Raw genomic sequence first — 19,648 nt, 5'->3', positions numbered from 1 at the left:
GAATATGCATTTGTTTGGTTTACCAACAAGATGTCAAGGGATTTGAACTATGCAGAACGAGGCAAAGGGAATTATTATTCAAACATAACGAGCAAAAGAATATTCCTTCTGCGGCCGCTGCAGGCCCTACAGTGAGAGTGTTGTGATTATGCAACAGAATTGTGAATCCCATGACTTTTTCGTTCTGTGTTGGTGCCACAAATGGTGGCAGTGTTATGGTTCACGATGAGTGTCAAGCTCTTTTTTTCTCCCAACATCTACTATTCCACTAAACAAAAAAGATTGGTTCGAAATTGCAACTTGGTTAAGGTAAAGTAACAACCACAGTTGTACTTAAAAGAAACCAGTCCAACATTTGGTTAACCCATCCATCCACTCTGACCTATGGACTTGGTGGCTCTGCAACATCATATTACTTCCTCTTTTGCCCCAATAGAGTCAGACATTATTTTCTTGGGCAACCCTGTCTCCTGGAAATTACATTTATATATGACTTTCCCAGTTATCTTGTGAGGACTCATGCTATGGCTGGCTGGATTATGTTATGAGGCAGCATATTTTTTTAATGAAACCCTCTAACACAGTCTCTGGGAGGATATCCAGGTGAATGGCAGATCTTCAAAATTTACAATGGTGACACCGGAGCCTGGAGTTTGCATCCTGACTCCTGTCTGTTGTTAGGTTTAGAAAACAAAGGCCCATTGTTAAGATTAGGGAAAGAACATGGTTTTGTTCCACTGTTAATAATGAACATTTTCTGTCCATAACCTTAACCAAGTGCTGTGTGTATGTGTAAAAATGCTAAATAGTTAAAAAAGCAAAAATAATGTCGTAGTGCAAAACTGAAAACATATCAAATATATTGTGAGTGAACATTTTACTATCTACATTTAAGCTACTTTCCAAATATGCTAATGTCCTTGTAGCGTTTCACCACTGAAAACCTCACCAACCTTAATGGGACTCTGAACTCGAGGGCTTGCTGAGACACACCAAAGAGAGTAGAACAGATCACAGTCTGATCACCTTCCCAGACTGCCTTGGTTATCCGGTAAATGTAACATATCACTGTCAAAGTGAGGTTTTTAAATTAATATACACCCCTGCAGGATTCATATCATATGCTCTCGAGAGTAAAAGACTCTTAATGCATTATAGCGTGATCCACTGCCTTACTAATCACTTGACCACCGGTAAGAAGAAGGGGACTAGCAGCTGCCTCTGGTCTAGAAACTTACTGGAATATGCTGCTGGTGCTAAAAAATTTTATGAACTTTATCAGTTGTTACGATTCAGGGCTGCTCCTGGGAGGTGCTTTCCCATCTCTGAGTATACTGAATAAAAGATGATTTGAGCAGAGTATTTTCTCCGCTTAGAGTTGGACGCACACTGAAAGCCGAAACTTGAGATGCCAGAAATTACAGTTGCCAGGCTTTCTGTATAGAATATGATTTTATGGCTATTTTTGTGTGGTTTAGATACTAGCATTATGTATATAGAGAGTTAAAACAAGTATACTTATTTGCACAGGCACATGGACCATCATGCTGAATTTTTACTTTGTTTTTGTGAGCCCTGAGGAAAAGCAAACTATATTTGTTTCCATTTCTCTTTGGCTGTGCCTGTGTGTGCCCATGTGCATCAGCTTGTAACGCCTCTGCTTTAAGGCGTCTCTCTCAGGGGTGACACAGTGGTCGGTAAACAAAAATCAAGAAGACAAAGTCATTTAACTTTAATATAATATCTGGTACTGTAAGAACAAAAACAGGTGCACAGGAAGAGAACTAGGACAAAGTCCAACCCAGTTTGGAGTGCTGGTTCACCACTTGTTATATAACATATTTGGATAAATGAACAGAAGCTTGAATGTCTTAATAGTGGAAAGAAGAAGAAGTGATCTGTCTCAGCAGAAAAAGTTTTTAATTGAAAGTTGAGTGCTACTTTCAAGGACTGTTAGCACCTAACTTGACAAGTGCTTTGGTCATTATCTCTACACCATCTGGACGTCCACTGCAGGAACTTAGGAGCCAATCGCAGTTTTATTAGCGTCCAGCTTGAGAGAAAATTAGATTCCGTTGAATTAATTGGATAAAGATTCTCTTGCACTGTTTGTCCCACCGTTCTATTTCAAGAGAGGACGGAGATATTTTGAATTGAAAAAAAAATCAAACCCTCTTTGATAATCATTAATGCCTAAATGATCGTAGGCATAAATGCAGTAATAATAGCTGCCACCACATGTTTGTGGCTGCCACAATCACGTATTAACATACTGGATTTACATTGTGGGTGTGTGAAATATTCTGGCTGGATTAATGCCAGTATGTTGACACCCATGGCATCTTATTTTTTTGTTTACTATACAGTAAATTAGACTGAAAGGCATAGCATGCAGAGAGATTGACATGAGGAATAGATCAGAGATGGAAATTAAAACAGGGATCAAATAGAAAAAGTAAATTGAGACTGGGTCAGTGGTCCTTTTTCAATTCATTACTGTAGATTTAGGATAATATGGATTACTAGGTAATCTATAGGAATGCATTCTACAGTATATCTTGTGCAAAAATACTGCATTTACTCAATAATGATGTACATGCAAACGTTAAGACGCACAGAATGGTGACTGTTTTAATCATTGATTTGCTCAAATGTTGCTCCTAAAGCATCAGAGGTGTGAAGAGTTCTCACTAAAATGAGAAGCATTTCACAATGACAAGACTGACGGTTATCTAAAAGACCTTCATACAAAGAGAAGGAGAATGTCATTGACAGACACAGAATGATGAAAAGTAAAGTCAGGTTACTGTATGTAGGCAAGTATTGTTCCAGCATTTAATAATTTACCGTTGTGGGGGTTGGTCCATGTCTTGTGTTTTACATCAACCTCAAAGAATACAGAGAAAGCCTTTTCTCACTATCCTAAATATTATATAGCATGTGAAGTTGACTGGTGAAGCCTGCTGTAATGAGAACGCTGCCCATACTGCCTGTCTTTCCGCAGTCTACCCTTATCTCCTTTATCTTTTCGGAATACGTCTGAACCTTCAGAGTCCATCTGCAGTGGTCTGCATTATCATAAGATCACAAGAAGCCCGTAAACTTAGCAGACAGGACTACAGGCTGCATATAGGATGTAAATATAACATGTTGCTCCCAAGCTTTGTAAAGATAGAACATACTCTTCATAATTAATCATACACGTGACTCCATCCTCTGTGTCCATGGCAACAGTTATGAGATATCAAAGGACATTGTGCAGGGGGGGAAGTGAGGGCTACCCGGTCATGCATCTGCTCACCGCAATGCTACGGCGTGGGATCACGGCAGTAATAGCTGCTCTTCAGTTGAGCATTTAGCTCCCCTGATAGGCCACTGTGGCCCCAAAGCTTCGGTTAGAGAGATTATACCTGTCACTTTTAATGAGAGGCCTCACTCCGCCAATTAGGCTGTGTATCATCCAGCACAGAGGGTTATAGGGGGGGATCTGGGAGAAGTAATATGTGTTCAGATTCTTTTATCCAGTATATCAGTGCAGCAGTTATTGCCTTTCAGATTACTAGCTCACATTTCTTTAGTCACATAATCTGTGATACATTTTCATAAACAGAGTAAGACTTAATGTGAGAGTGGGCGCATTGCAGCAGGTTTACATCAGTCAATGTTTGAGGCGCAATGACTACTTGACAGCTTCAAGTCCGAGCTGTGAAGAGCTGCACACTACAAAACAGACAGCAGACTGATTTGAAAGCAAAAAACCATGCAACACTTATGTTGATTACAACAGTTGACTACAATATTGCAACCTGCTGCTGAAACGGTTTTACTCCCCGGATACGTGTCCACTCTGTAATGTTCGTCAAAAGAAACCCTTCTATAATCGAATCTATATCGGCTTCATCCACTTTCATCTGTTGTCTAAAGGTCATAGCATACTCATGGAAATGGGAAACCATCTCTGGGATCTTTTTCCTATTGGCAGTTCAGTAAATCTCACCTGAAAAAAATTATTATTATGTCACAAGCAGCCGTATATCCTCCCGTAAAATCTATTTGTCTGTCGATGATTGGAAACTGACTGGCAATTTAGTCATCCCATAAAGGTTTCATTTGGGTCACATGACAACACATACATAGTAAATCCCAATAAATGTCATTCAGCAATCCAGTGCCTGTATCCCAGCGGCCGACATGGCTTAGGCAATGTGCTTCTGAAAATGTGTTTGAATTTTTAACTTTATGCTGCGCAGGGACGGCAGGATAAAAATAAACATTTGTCTAAATCAGTCTCATCATGTAATCGTGTTATTAATTCTTTATGTTGTTCCTGAAATAAATGAATAAACAGAGCTGAGTGAAGGCAATTTCGGGGCGAGTGTGCAGGCAAACTACCAGAATAAAAATAACAATTATCCCTTTCTTTTGAATAACAAAGAGTAGGAGATCTTGCCTCCCTATTTATTTCAGAAAATAAGAAATATGAGTATTGGAGAACTGCTTAGCTTGACAAATGTAAATATTCCGCAGCTTAACGTTGCATAACACTATCTGAAATTGCTCTCTTCTGAGAAAAATGGCACCTTTTTTTTAATATGCATTGGTCAATATTGCAATATTGTTTTTTTTTTTGTACCCCTTTAACCAAACTCCATTCGATTGTTTATCTATTAGAACTTGTTTACAGCTGAAGCACACAACACCTTTCCAATTTCTCACCTTAATGGATTTTCTGCTCTCATTTTATTTGTCTGCACTGAGCGGAAATTTAAACGGCTGTAAGTACTCCTGCGTCCGTCATGGTGACTGTGAAAGCATAAGGCAACATTAGCAGCTTACTCCTTCAAGGCTGCGGATTCCTGCATGTGTGTTACACAAGAGATAAGTTGTTTTGGGCATAAGAGCAGAGAATGAAGACAAAGTGTGGAGACACATGCAGCGGAGGCTGCAAGCCGAAGCTTAAAGTTGATGTGTTTGTGTGTGTAGAAAAGAGGAAATAAGAGGGGAATTATGTATCTGCATCAACAAGCACTGCACATGTTTGCAGGCGCAAATTTAAAATGAGCTCTGGGGAAACGAATGTGGTCACCTAGTGTCCCTGGTGTTAGATCAATAAAATATAATCACGTTTGCAGTTTTGGGCCTGGACCAATCTCCCGGTGTGTGTCATTCACTGGCATGTGTATATTAGAAGCCGTTTCCTCCATTAGCTGTGTGTGTGCTGTCATCCGTGCAACATTAACACCACGCTGGGGCCTATTTCTTCCTTCCCTCTTGGCTCCTCAAACACACTTGGAGTAGATTTAGTCCTAAAATGAAATGCAGCGCCGCTGTATTAGCCATAATCCCATCTGACGCATGTCACTCTGAGGGCGGTTTGCGCACTGAACGTTGTGTGAAAAATAGCTAAGAAGGAGGTAGCAGCACCGATCATGCCTGGATGAAGTTGGGAAAGAGGTAACCAAAGATTGTAGGGCCTCAGGGCAGAGTGCAAAGACTGATGGTGCAATCCAAAACAAACGTGTCCACAGATCTTTGGCAGCAAGCCTACCAGTAGCAGGTGGGAACCCCAGGATTCTTTAATAGGACAGTAGTGATGGATTATTTTCCTGAATGAGATGCCAATATCAGCAGGGGGTGAATGAGTTGGGTAACCTCTACCATGAAATGTTTTTTCATTTCTTCATTTTGCAGCCTTGCCATAGTCAATCAGCATGAGAGAATCGAATCACAATCTGGTGTCAGGTTTTTACTAATGTACATGTTAATGTCTGTAATAAGACTCGTGAATATGAACTGCACAGATGCTTTCAGCTCATCAAACTTAAAATACTCTTCTCATAGATATTAACAACCTGATATTTCAGAATTTATGTGCAGTAATATTCCAGAGGCAGTCCTTCAAGGCAGTGCTTTTCATCTAAATTAAACTGATTAATGTTGAATGAATAATTCTCTCTGCCAATGCCAAGTCAGCAGCAACAAACCAAAAGGGAGTCATAGATATATTTCCTTGCTAATTTGAGTTTGATGAGGGGGGCAAAAAGGTGTGGTTGATACTACTTTTCATATTTAAGTGTATAATATTTGATATTTATGAACTTAGTTTGGTCTATGAATAATTGCATAACAACTATGGGTGAAACAAAAGAAAAATGCCAAAAAGGTGTATGACCATTCTCTTGTTTTTACTGTTAACCCTCTTAGCTGTAAGTGGTGTTTCATTCTTGATGACGTGTCTTTTTTTCTTTTTAATATCTGTTTTTATATACATAAATACTATAATCAGTGAATTATGTAGTAATAATAAAATAATGTCACCTACAAATACAAATTCTTACTGTAACTGTACTGAGTGACAGGAAAGTACCAAAAACTTTATACTGAAATTAAAGCTTTAATATTTTTTCCTTTTCCCGTCAAAGCTATATGAAATGAGCCAACTGAAATCTTTTATTATTTCAAAGCTGATTAAAATGAAAATGCCAAAGGAGTTTATCTGTCAGAGTCGTTTTCACACTTCTCACAACCTAGACTTTTTTTTCTCAAGGATATCCAAGACACTTTCATTTCCATTTCCAAGTTTTGCATTGCTTGCTGTTTCTTCTTGTTTAACCCCCAAAGCAAATAAGCTTATCAATATTTTAAGTTGGTGATATACAACCTGGAGATGTTTATTGTAATAAATAAAATATTATGAGGATTTGTTCCCTGGAAAATAGCCTTATTCGCTTTCTTAATAAGAGTTCGAGAGTTAGGATTGGTATTAGTTCAATGCACAGACTGGTTCAGTACATGTTAGTTTGGTTGGTACAGGGGCTGGCGGTGTGAGAAACGTTATAGGGTAAATCCAAAGCTTCACTGTGTGCACTGCTTTCTATAGTGATGCATTGGAATGACATTAATATTGACATAACATTAAGCCAGCTATAGGTGGTCAGTGAATATCACTTGCCACAAAGTCTGTACATGTTTGAAATTCAGAGCTCGACTGTAATGAAAGTAATGTAACTATTACTTTTATATATTACTTTTACTGTCAATTGTTCGATCCTAGCAGTGGTAATTTATTAAATTTTTCAGAAAAGAAAGTGGTTTTAATCGTCATGAACATGTATTAATATTTTTAACATTTTAAATTAAATATATTTGAGGTTTAGATTGTTGTTTGATAAAAAAAAATACTAACTTTATTAATTCATAAGGATCTTAATTTGTGTAAAAGCATCAGTGCAGATCGTACACGTGTATCGCAACAACATACCACAAAAAACACATAACATCCAGTGAGCAATCAACAGTGGTGAGTGCAGCTCATTACTGTAAAAAGTAATAAGTAAACAATGAATAGTTTAAAAAGGAATAGCTCCCTGGACTCATTAATGTAATAGTATACGTGTTCTTTCTTTTCCCAGACATTCCGATGGCCCATTGCCAGCAGGCTGGACGGAAACGAGATGCTGGAGATCCAAGTGTACAACTACAGCAAAGTCTTCTCCAACAGGTACAGTAAGGCATGCTGCTGCCTCCAACCTGTCCTGAAACCACATTCAACACAACAAACAGGATTTCAGGGTGGACTGTTTGCTGTTTCAGGGCCCGACCTGTCACAGCCTCTGACCAACCCAGCGCGACACACAGCACGTGTTTCCCAGCGAAAGCAGAATAATCCCCCTAATTCCCCCGACAGCATGTTCTAAATTGACTCAATTGTGTGTGTAACCGACTGCAAACCACAGCACTATGGCCATGAATGACTTTCGCATCGGGAGGAGAGTGGAGATAATGAAACCGCTTTAGATCCTCAGTAATGGGAACATTTGTCACTTCACACTCAGCAGGCTCATCAGATCATGAAAAACACATCGTGTTGTTCAGGACGAGGCATCTGGAATCTCTTGTATAACATGTCTCATGCTTCAATTATCTGCAGTGTGTGTGAGTGTGGAACTGTACGTTGTGTGTGTGTGTGTGTGTGTGTGTGTGTGTGTGTGTGTGTGTGTGTGTGTGTGTGTGTGTGTGTGTGTGTGTGTGTGTGTGTGTGTGTGTGTGTGTGTGTGTGTGTGTGTGTGTGTGTGTGTGTGTGTGAGATATAATCCTAGCTTCACAAATCTAAACAGAACAGAATTCACACAAATACACTTTTACTAACTGTTTGGTGCCATAATTGTTTTTAAAAAAATGACAAATCCTTAGAAAGGAAGCGTTTCCGTCTCCTGTGTCTGTAACAAATCCAATCATTCCGTTGATGTGTCCAAACTTAGGACAAATTACAATGCAGGTCTTCAGAAATTGCTTTGTCTACGTGATCTTATCATGTCTGCCACATGTGAATGTAGTTGTTGTGTGTTGATGTGTGTAACGTGGGTGGGGGCACATTTGTCATCCACATACAAAGACATCTCTGAGCTAAAGCAGGTGGCAGCTGTGCAGACAGATGTTGTATCAGCTCTGCATCAAGGCAGCGTCCAACTGTCATCGCGATTATTTCTGGAGAAGTTGTGTGGAAAAGGAAAACAGAAGCAGCAGCATGACAATTTCACAGCCGATCACGACAAATTAGTAGGTCAGAGAGTTTAAGAAGTTATCGGAGAAATATCTTAAAGTCAGTTGCCAGTTCAGTTAGTCTGATAATCAGACCAAACCAGTTCCCTTTTTTCATCGTTCAGTTCTTTGTGTTCGTGCAGCTAGAATGGCTCAAAAAAATTATTGGAGTGAAGATGTGATTTTGTAGTGAAAATCATGGTCTCCAGAGGATGACTGGAGTGAATTTAGTGACCCCTGACTTTTCCTGTAATGCTGTCCTGAAGTTGACATGTTTTGTGTCAAATATTTCTCTAAGCCAATCAATATGTTCCAACAAAACTGAAAACGTTGTACAGACAAGTCCCAGTCGTTACCTTGTGTGATCATCATATCGCAATTCTGACCCGCCTGTTAGCATTCACCTCGAAAACAACTGTGCTAGTTGTAGACTCTTACTTACTCTTGTTCACATCAAATGAAGAAATGTGCTGATTTAACTGTTGTTTTTTTCCTGTAAGTTGACTTACAGCCACTTTTACAGTTACATCAAAGTCCTCCATGCTTACACAGCAACATATATTAAACATACATAAAATATAGTTTAAAAAAAAGAAGCTGTTCTAAATCAATTCTAAATCATATGTAATTAAGAAACTTCTTTAATCTACTAACTGCTTTGCAACACAGGCGTAATTGCAGATGCATTCATGTATATGTACAATATATATAATATAGTCAGGCTAATGTGTACAGACCACACAAGTACTCTTGCATACAAAGACACTTTAACAGCCACGCACATATAAGTGGTAAATAATTCAGGCTGAGTCATAGCTTGTGTTGCTCTCACACCTGCTCCATATGTCCGGAGGCTGCATCATTACCACGGTTACTGATCTGCTTCATCACTTTAGGCGCCAACACACTGTAAGGTCAGTGTCTCATTCCCTGCAACCTCAAGTGCGATTACATTACCCTAACAAAAAGAGAAGGCGGTGATGCATGATGGTAACCGTGCTGTTGTGGCATATACATCGTGTTTTGTTATCAGTTTTCCCCTGAGGTTCTAGAGACAGGGGGAGGTTATTAGATTGTATGTTTGTTTATTTAAGGTCTTGAACCCTGAGGTCGGTAGCTCCAGGGGTGTCCATGGAGCAATATAAGAATCAGTATTAATAGTATTTTTTTTTCTAGACATATTGATCATCAGCTTGATATCGTGTCCCAATGTGCGGGCTGAATCCTCTGAAGTAAATCATAACTGGTTGATCAGGCAATTATGACGATTGAAAATTATGAAAATTCCGCCTGCGCTATTAGTTTCGACCAGACAGACTGATTTAGGGAGGAGTTGCAGGCCTTCACATCCTTCTTATTGAAGCAAGAATCAGAGAATAATACTCCAAAGAGTGGATAAAAGCAGCTTCCCAATACAAAGCTTGGATCACTTAGTGTTGTAGAAGTGTTATTTCATATTGTACACCCTGACTGCAATAATTTCATTATGCTAAGGCATCATAGCAACTCATTAGCAATATTAGTCTGTAATTTTATTTTGTTCACTAAAGAAACAGCCAATTGTGGCAAGGCTAATCATTTGACTATCAGCTGGTATTCATGGGCACTCGGATATTGTCATTAAATATGATGTGAGTGAATTTAAGTCTGACTGTCAGTGGTGCTGTCTTGACATCAGCGTTGAAAAATATCTGTTCTGCTGCTGCTCTGCAGGAAGAAGCAATATCGACCGATTACAAAGAACAATATGCATTTCAAAATTCTGTAGTATATAGCCCCAGTGAACCCCTTTGAAATACTTAACACACTTTTGAACTACTGTCTCTTTTGTTTTGAAAGTGAATATACAATTTCAGCTTGTTAGATTTTTTTAAATGTTTTTTTTTTTTCCTCCTTAAAATTGGTTTTGAGTTTAGATGCCACCAGCTTCCCCTGAAGTGAGACAGAACTGTTTATAATTCACATAACCATTTTGGCTCAAATGAATCTTCTCCTCTGTCTTTGTCTTCTCCCGATTTCAGCACTAAATCAAGTCATCCCCTTGCTGTTTTTTTTCCACTTCCTTCCTGAGTTTAGCTTTCTTTCATATTGTGTCTCTCTGCCTGAAGCACAAGAATGGACATTTTGGTGTTCTGCCTTTTTATTTTTTTATTTCACCAAAAGCACAAAAACACATTTCTTTGATTATTTCGAGTTCTGTTTTTTCAATCCCACCACTTTTGGTCCAACAGCTTCTTCTGAGAAATGGCATAACATTTGGTGCAGACATTCACGGCCCGATAGGATGAATCCATACTTAACTTTGGTCATAATCTGACTTTTCATTTACATAGAATCACGAGCAGGTTCACATTAAAGTTTTTGGATGTTGGATGGACCGCCATGAAATTTGACACATTCATGTTCCATTCATGATGGATTGTCACAACGTGAGTGTTGTTTTTGTGTCACTGCTTCCGCCCCAGTCATCACAGATTTATCTCATTTGTCTTACTGCTTCATGAGCCACAAACTGTTAATCGCACAGTATCCACGGCCCAACGCGTACAGTGCTTTATCGTCTATTTTACTGTAAATGGGACCATAATTTACAAAATGAACATCGTTCTGTGTTGACGAAGACTTGATACTAGAGACTGAGTCCATGAACTCTTCAGCAAAATGTTTACTGACATTATCAATCAAGTTGAAAAGTACAGTCATTTTTTCATAGACTTCTATATAAACTAACTTCTATTTCTACTACTAATAATAATAATAATATTAATAATAAATTCTATTTATAGAGCACTCCATTTATAGAGCGACTCCACTGGTTGAAACTAACCAGTGGAGTCGCCCTCTGCTGGTCATTCCAGAGAACACCGGTTTCTGGCATTCACACATTGGCTTCACTTTCCTGACCTGATGGCTACGTCCCTTTTTTGTTTGCTGATGGACACTCACTGACAGCGAAGAACTATGCTTAATTGCTTTCTACATTGTTTGTGGTTTTGAAAAACTGCTTGGCAGAGGTTTTTCCCCTGCTAATCAAATGCCAAACACACACACACACACACACACACACACACACACACACACACACACACACACACACACACACACACACACACACACACACACACACCTACACCTGTCAGCTGTAACATTTCCGTTTCACACTGTCCATCCAGCTGAGCAGCTGTGCAACCTTGACATCAACTCTGTTTGACCTTTACATTTCCGCTGTGCTCTTCTTCAGTTTTACCTGAGCCAGCAAATTCCTCAGTCACATCTTGATTTTCAACAGAAACCCGAAGCTCACAAACAGCACCAATTGAAAGGGAAGGGAGCTCTGAATTATGGAGCAGATGAAAGTCAATTGTTTGCAGAACTACAATCAATTATGAATGGCACCTTTTGAAGTGCTAAAAAGTGACCAGGAACATGATAGGCCCCGCTCAGTTCAATTATTCAACACTTGTACACACCTTACAATGGCTGAAGGGAAATGACGGACCCTTTGCTTTTTCTAAGCAGGGCTGGACACATTGATCACCACAGTCTGGTGAAGGACAGAGAAATAATTCTGCGGGGGGTTTAATACTTTCAGTCTTTATTCATCTCCAAAGAGAAAACGTTTTTTTTTGCACATAACCACTCATAACTCTACAGACTTAGAGTTGAGCTGGGGAGTTATTCAGCGGGGGAACGTGGCAGATATGCACCTTCACAAGAGACGCCATCTGTGAGAGAGCTGTTTTTTAAAATCGTTTTTTAAATAAACGGATTCAAAGTGAAGTTGGGTTCTGGAAGTCTAAAATTCACCTCATTATTAAGTTTTGAAGCTCTGCAGGCAAACGCAGCCTCACTTTCTGCTGTAGCTCGAATCCATCACCACTAACTCAGAGGAAGAGAGACGAGATGGGGACGGAGATAAGAAGGAGATAAATCCACGGGGATGGGGAGAATAATAGCGGCAGCTAAACAGTGCCCTCTCTTCATTTGCTCAGTGATAAGATGCCACTCGCCTCATTTGTTGTAATTCTTTGGTTTTTAAATTTAATAAGAGGGTATTTGTTTTGTTTTTCACACAAAAGGTGCAGGTGTGCTTGTGTACAGTGTGTGTGTGTACAGGTAATATCTGTGTGTACCGTGCTCATTCACTCTTGTCTGGTTGTCCTATTCTATAGTCCTGTTGGGACACTCACATCATTAGCTGCGACCCCTGCATATTTCCTGTGTGTGTGTGTGTGTGTGTGTGCGTGCGTGCGTTTATTTGTGTGTGTAAGATATTGATTGTGTGCCCTTTGTTTATCATATTATTTCTCCCTGTGGACTCATATCCAGGCTGGTGGTTGTGCTTCTGCTCTTTTCTAATGTTGCCCTTGTTCTGCCGTATGTATTATCTTTCACTGTGTTGTCACATATGCACTGAAATCTAAAACACAGCTGTATTTACACTGTGTGTGTGTGTGTGTGTGTGTGTGTGTGTGTGTGTGTGTGTGTGTGTGTGTGTGTGTGTGTGTGTGTGTGTGTGTGTGTGTGTGTGTGTGTGTGTGTGTGTGTGTGTGTGTGTGTGTGTGTGTGTGTGTGTGTGACCATGATAGTATAAATTACATGTGGCTGTGTTTCAGTGTGTGGGCTGGCCTACATGTGTCTTGTGTGTGACAGATTGCTCCGAGAACAACACGCTGTTTTGGGGGAAACTCTTTAAATTATTCACCAGCTCTAATTGCCTCACTGAATGGGGACTGTACTGGGTTTCTTCCCGCTGCTAAGTTCTATGAGGGATCCCTGCGCAGTATAGCAATGAACCTTGCGTTTAATGATTTTTATACAGTATATGTAGCATCATATATGTGTCATATCCTGTTGTGTTTTGTCAATCATCGACTCTTGTTGATGTGTCAAAGGATTCTGCTGTTCTGCTCATGGGTGAACACTGAGCCTCTGCAGCCAAAACAAAAGCAAAGAATTGCCTTATTTATTCAGTATGCTGGTGAATGAATGGTGCCTGAGTCTTATTTTAATTAGTTACTTGGTAACTGTCCTTGGAGGTGTTGATAAGAGCTTAAGTGGCTGAGAGTTTCTACCTGGTGCTGAAATGTGTGGAAAGCTTTGTTATTTAGAATATTGTACTTTTTTATTTCATTTAATTTGTTTGCATTTTCTTTGATGTACTCCCAGGCTGGGGGCATTTCCTAATTACTATATGTGTAACACACTCTGCTCATTTTCACACCTTTAAAAAAAAAATGCATTCTTTATGGTGCTAGTAGTACTAATGAGGCAAACACCACAGAATACCACTGCAGACGCAGGGCAGGAAGTTCTTTAATCAGTGGGTCTTAGCTCTTGTGATGGGAGCAGTCGCCCCTGTTCTAATCGAGAAACAACACAGCGCTCTTATTGTCTTTTTACGATGGAGGACAGCAGTACACTTAACCATGCGGTGCGCAGTCTGCAAGAGAGAAATGAATCAGCAGAAGAGAAAACAAAACGCAGCTCTACAGATAAAAGACACCAGCTCATTAAGCTTATACAATTGTGAGAAAGTCCAATTTTAGCATGTGAGAATTAAATAAGAAATACAATACCAGCTTGTAAGCCATTCGGCATTTATCATTTCATGTGAAAGCACTGAATTCACATATTTGCTTAAAATGACCGCCGTTGCTTTTGTCACTGACAAATCAGCTCAAACAACACAAATAAAATTAACAATACCACCATATTGCTTTTGCTCACAGCATGGTCAGTACCTATCAACTATCATTTTCTTAATATTCAATATACTGTATATGATGAGCTTGAGTATCACATGAGGATTCTTCACATCTATTGTTTATATTAGTACTATGTAATCATGAGTGGATGTGGGTTGATTTAACTACAGTCAATGTGAAAAAAACAGGTCGGAGTAGAAGCTGTAGGTGATAAAAAAAGGGGGATTGATCTGTATTGTGTTTGTGTATTCAGCCACTATCTCCTTTCTTTAAATTGCTTTGAGGTGTGAGATAATGTAGTGAGAGTGTAGAGACAAAGGCAGTTCGTCACTCTCTCCATGTCACAGCACATATCCATCAGCACCCACCCGCAGTCTGTTCACGACTCAATCCCTGCTCACTGCGAGACAGAGTGGGGGAGAGCAGATGCTTTTTGGTAAACCAAAAAAAAGTACAATTTGTCAATATCCAGTAGTATAACTGATTTTGACAATGACTCTTTAGATTCACACAGAGGTAAACAGATGGGCAAATGGAGGAGGAGCAAAGAACAAAAAAGGCATAATGCCACGTATTGATCCGATTGATTTCTGTTAACGATATGCGGTCCCCTGTGTGATGTGTTCCTGCAGACTGGTGGGGACTTTCTGTATGGTGCTTCAGAAGGTGGCAGAAGAGGGACACCTAGAGTTGACCGAAACACTACTTGATGATAACAACGCGTCAATAAAGGTAAGGCGAAACGCCGCCAGAGCGATTGGCAATGAGAGAGTTAAAGCTTGTTCATATTGCATCGCTCAGTGGACGATGCGTGCACAGGAATTTGCAGTTAGAATTTGTGTTTGTTGAATCCGTGTAAAGACCGTCACATATGAAATAAGAAAACAAAAAGTAAAATGTAGAATTCACAGAATTATCAGCAGCCGTGTGTGGGTTCCATTTCCAATCCTAATGAACCAGAGAGTACAAATTAATCTGGATAACTTACATTTTTAATTCAAATGGAGAGCCCACGTTTTTCAACACTACCAAATATTTCAGGATGAATTTGGTATGAATAATGCACATTTTGAATATTTGATGCAATAGAGCAGCCATGAAGACATGGCATTTTAACTTTTTTTTGCAATTTTTCACTCCATGCAAATGTCAAATAGTTTCAAAGAAGAAGATCGGTTCAAGCTGACGCAGGCCGAGTGGATTAAAAGGATTTTTCCAACCATAACCTTACTCAAAGAGAGCAGAGGGGAGTCCAAAATATAGTGTATTGATGTAAAATTAGATGACATTACCTCACTCGAGTAGGATTGAAATTAATCTTGTTAGCCTGCACAATGCAGTCACAAGCAAGTACAGGAACATAAAAAAATGGAGAAATCAATCTTTCATTACCACCCAGCAGTGGTGGCAATAGAGAGAGAGGTAAAATCCGTCCTCAAGGCTATAAAGGCACCGCCATTTAAGTCAAGGACCTGATGGAAATACATCAGCATATCGAGATATCACCATTAACATTAAATCCAGAGATTCCCTATTTATTCGGAAATTGTGTTTAGAAGAGCTAAACAGAGAGCGGCTCAGTGTGAGGATGATTTTGCTGGTGAATACATAATCTGAGAGTGAATATGTATGTGGAAATGAGAGCGGGACAATAAGATCATGTGTGCTGGAGAAATTAACGGTATGAGGTTTTAGAGCACCACAGGGTGCAGAGCTGTGTTGGTGCTGATGTGATGTTTCTGAGATGATGGCACACAGCATGGGAGTGCTTTAGTCGTTTCCAACACACACACACACACACACACACACACACACACACACACACACACACACACACACACATATGCAGGCACTCAGACAGACACTGGCATAGTGCTTTCTCATGAACACAGATCAAAGGAGACACATGCGCACACACACATTTACGTACTGTAAATCCCTACAGCAAGATGCTGGTAACTAAAACCTCAGAGCAACACTTTTACTTACAACTCCGCACTGGTATGGTTGCCATGGTAACAAATCTAACTCCGCGCGGACTACAGCGATTGCCTTGCGAGGGTGAAAGGAGAGCGACACTGAGGGAGCGAGGGGGGAACGAAGAGCCCTGTATATGTTTTCTCCTCATCCGTCTTTGTCAGTGGAATAAATTGGCCTTTTTCACAATAAAGATGAGGTCGTTGTCAGGAGGATAATATTTGTCCGTAAAATACCAAAGACAAACTGTGTCGTCACCCAATGTTTCTGGCCCACATTAAACTAAAAGTTTACTGTCAATCTAAATTCCCACAGCAAAAGCTGCATGGAGGAGATGATAAACTGGCATGTTAATGTTTGGTGTGTATATTGAGTTGTTTTCCAAACTCAATTAAATCGACTCATAGAGACAAGATTAAGCGTTAAGGTTGTCCTGTAATTTCCCTGGACTCTTTCACCACAAATTTAGTTTGACAGTGGGTGTGGAGTTATATTATGTGTATCATAATCAACAGGTAGAGGTGGATAATATGGGAACTTCTATTATTATTGAAAATGCTTTGCATTGAAATTCTTTTAATTTTGATATCTGCACTATGACATCTTTAGGAGTGAAGTTTTTTTTTATGTCACCTGGTAATATAAAGCTCCTTTTCATCAACTTTCTCTTCATTTCAGACCAGTGTTACCATAGAGATCAGATACCAGGCGATGGATGGCACAGTGGGAGTGTGGAGCGACGGGGAGTTCCTGGATGTGCCCGACGACCGTGATGGGATGTTTACATTCGAAACTGACAGCTTGCTCTCTGGACGTAGCCATGGGTCAGCGACGTCCCCTGGACGGACCTTACAGGGATCCATACCGACCTTCAGAAAGTGAGTCAGACACACGGATTGCCTCCATGGAAACATGACAACCTAATATTACAATACAGTGAATCAGACTGTGGAATGCTATTGAGTTGCCTCTGCATGTTCATTTTTATGTTGTTTTAATTGTAAAAGTTTTTCTAAGAGACCATTAACAGTAATCGTACTACCCAGGAACACCTGGGAGGGAAAATAACTTGAATGGGTTTGAGAATGACAGAGGGATCCAACTTTCACAACACTTATGAGGCCTCATGTTGTTGTAACATCTGTCATTATTATGGAGGGGGAATGCAAAGAACCCACCATTACCTGCTTGGCAGACACTCACGTAATGCCAGGAAAAGCACAGTTCAGAGCGGATACTACTGTTTTGCAAATTCATCGCCTCTGATCGGCTGTACAGGATTTGGACATCATGGTGCAGACCACACAGCATATTATAGTCTATAATGTGGATACGGTCAATATTTGTGCAAAGATTTAATGAAACTCGAACAATGAGCGTAAGATATTTGACTTTGTCACAATAGAGTTTTACTTAAGTTGAATGTACATAAGTGAATATGAATGTGGGATTGAGTTTAGCTGGTATCAAAGTTGTCTTTATCAGTTTCACAATTAGCATGATGCAGTGTCCTTGCAACATTGAATCGTTGTCTGTGAAAGAGATAACATCGTTGGGACTGACTGTAACCTGAAACTTTCCCAAAGAACCTTCCGACCAGCACTCATGGAGTTAAAATGTTTAATGTGTGGATGAAAACCTCCCCCTTCACAATTGAAAACCATTGTGGCCAAGGCCCTTCGCATGGTGTGATTTACATAGTTTGAAGTGTATTACATATGGTGAAAATAGACGAGCAGTCCCGGGCTGTACAAGGTTATATAGATTCAGTATGAAATACTGTGAGACCGTTTGCCCTGCAGGATGCTCTCTTCCTCCTTGCATCGGCGCTTGGGTCTTTGCATGGTTGCTTGTGGTGTTTTTCCTGAATAGTATGTGAAATAATCTGTGGGCTGTATCGATTTCCACCGAGACTATCTGCACAGCCAGAGCCCTAAATCCATCACTATACTGCATGTTGAATGCGAGACTCAAGAATCGTATGCGTGTGTGTGTTTGTGGATGTGTGCATGTTTTTGTGGTTGTTGTTGTTGATACTGAAAGCCCATGTTTCACTGTCTTATACAGCAAAACACTGTTCAAGGTCTGTGGATAAGAGACTTAAAGCTGCCGGAGGAAATCAAGAAAAGTTGACTAAGTTAAGTTTTAGAAAAACCTACGGGTGTTATATAACAGAGCATTTGGATTTGGTCGACAAAGAAAAAGAAAGCGTTGTGAGGAAATTCTACCAAAGGGGTTCAGTCAAATTGAGATGAAAGGAGTCACTGAAGTCATGTTGATATTCAGCAATACAGGTTCTGTAAATCAGATTATTAATTTTGGTGGATTTCTAGCAAGTGAATTTAAATTTTCCAATCCTTTTCTAGGTGAATATGTGTCTCTCCTAGCTCCATGATGAGGGCACCTGGCATCTAGTTGCCATGGTAGCACAGATATGTCAGTCAGACTTTGTGAGGACAACCCTAGGGCTTTTATTGAAAGGGGAAAAAACAAATGAGATGTTAAAAAATACCAACGACTTCCAGGCAACTAATCCAGCTCTAATCCACCTCACACCAATGTTGCCTAGACTAACAGGCTAGTGGCAGGATTTTTTAATAGCTTTACCAGTTTTCATCCAAACCTTTTATATCCTGAATTACCCGCTGCTCAGTTTATCTTTGGTTGAGAGTTTCATTATGTCATAATTCTGATGCTTTCGGCCATTGTCCATCTTCTGGTAATAAAGCGTGAATGTGCAGGAGATGATAACCTGGGATGTGTTTTTTAATCCACTCGGAGAGGAGGAAGAGGAGGAGGAGGAGAATGTGATAAACACTTTTGCCTGATTTTGCTGCTTTACCTACTCTTTCAAGCAAATGCACTATATCACAGCAATGTCACTCAAATAAAAAGTCAAATCTAGGTATAATAAGCCTCAGGCATTTCTAATGAGACTCTCAGAACTTCAAAAGGGTTATCATCAGGTGCTGGAAGTTTTTCTGAGACTTGTTAAAATTGTATTTCTAAAACACTTTAGATTTAGACAGATATGCAAACTGCTCCATTAATTATACAGATATTGTTCTAGGTTTAGGTTTACACATGAACGCAGAGTGGAAGAACAACAGAGGAACTGTGTCTCTATGTGCTACATGGAGCTCCGGCCTCTTTTGTCTAGTTCTGTTGTGTCAGCTGCAGCCTAAAGGTCATGTGTACCGCTTACAGAAGAGTTTTTTCAGTGGGCATCCAATTTAATTAGAACTGGACAATATGACTGCAATGGAGTGTAGGTGGCTTGTTGTTGGGCTGTATTGGTTCCTCCTCATCCCCTTAATTGAGTGAAATTACAATTGAACCATCCCACTGCTGCCACCTCTCCTCTGCCTCCCTCTACATTGCATGGCGGGCGTGCAGGATGATTTATGGCCGAGCCCACAAGG

The 19,648-nt window shown here is 39.9% G+C and overlaps 1 protein-coding gene across 5 annotated transcripts in view; it reads left to right on the top strand.

Moving 5' to 3' along the window:
• The window catches only part of otofa (otoferlin a), a 60,639-nt gene that overhangs the window by 9,791 nt on the left and 31,200 nt on the right, over positions 1–19,648 (top strand). For all 5 annotated transcript variants that reach the window (XM_035617509.2, XM_047328533.1, XM_047328532.1 and 2 more), the window contains exons 3-5: positions 7,413–7,501; positions 14,882–14,981; positions 16,905–17,104. In XM_035617509.2, the coding sequence (XP_035473402.2) occupies positions 7,413–7,501; positions 14,882–14,981; positions 16,905–17,104 (389 nt within the window). The remainder of the gene's footprint in view (positions 1–7,412; positions 7,502–14,881; positions 14,982–16,904; positions 17,105–19,648) is intronic.

The sequence above is a fragment of the Scophthalmus maximus genome, chromosome 18, assembly GCF_022379125.1.
Source record: "Scophthalmus maximus strain ysfricsl-2021 chromosome 18, ASM2237912v1, whole genome shotgun sequence".
Taxonomy (NCBI): Eukaryota; Metazoa; Chordata; class Actinopteri; order Pleuronectiformes; family Scophthalmidae; genus Scophthalmus; species Scophthalmus maximus.
This window is presented reverse-complemented; position numbering and strand designations above follow the sequence as displayed.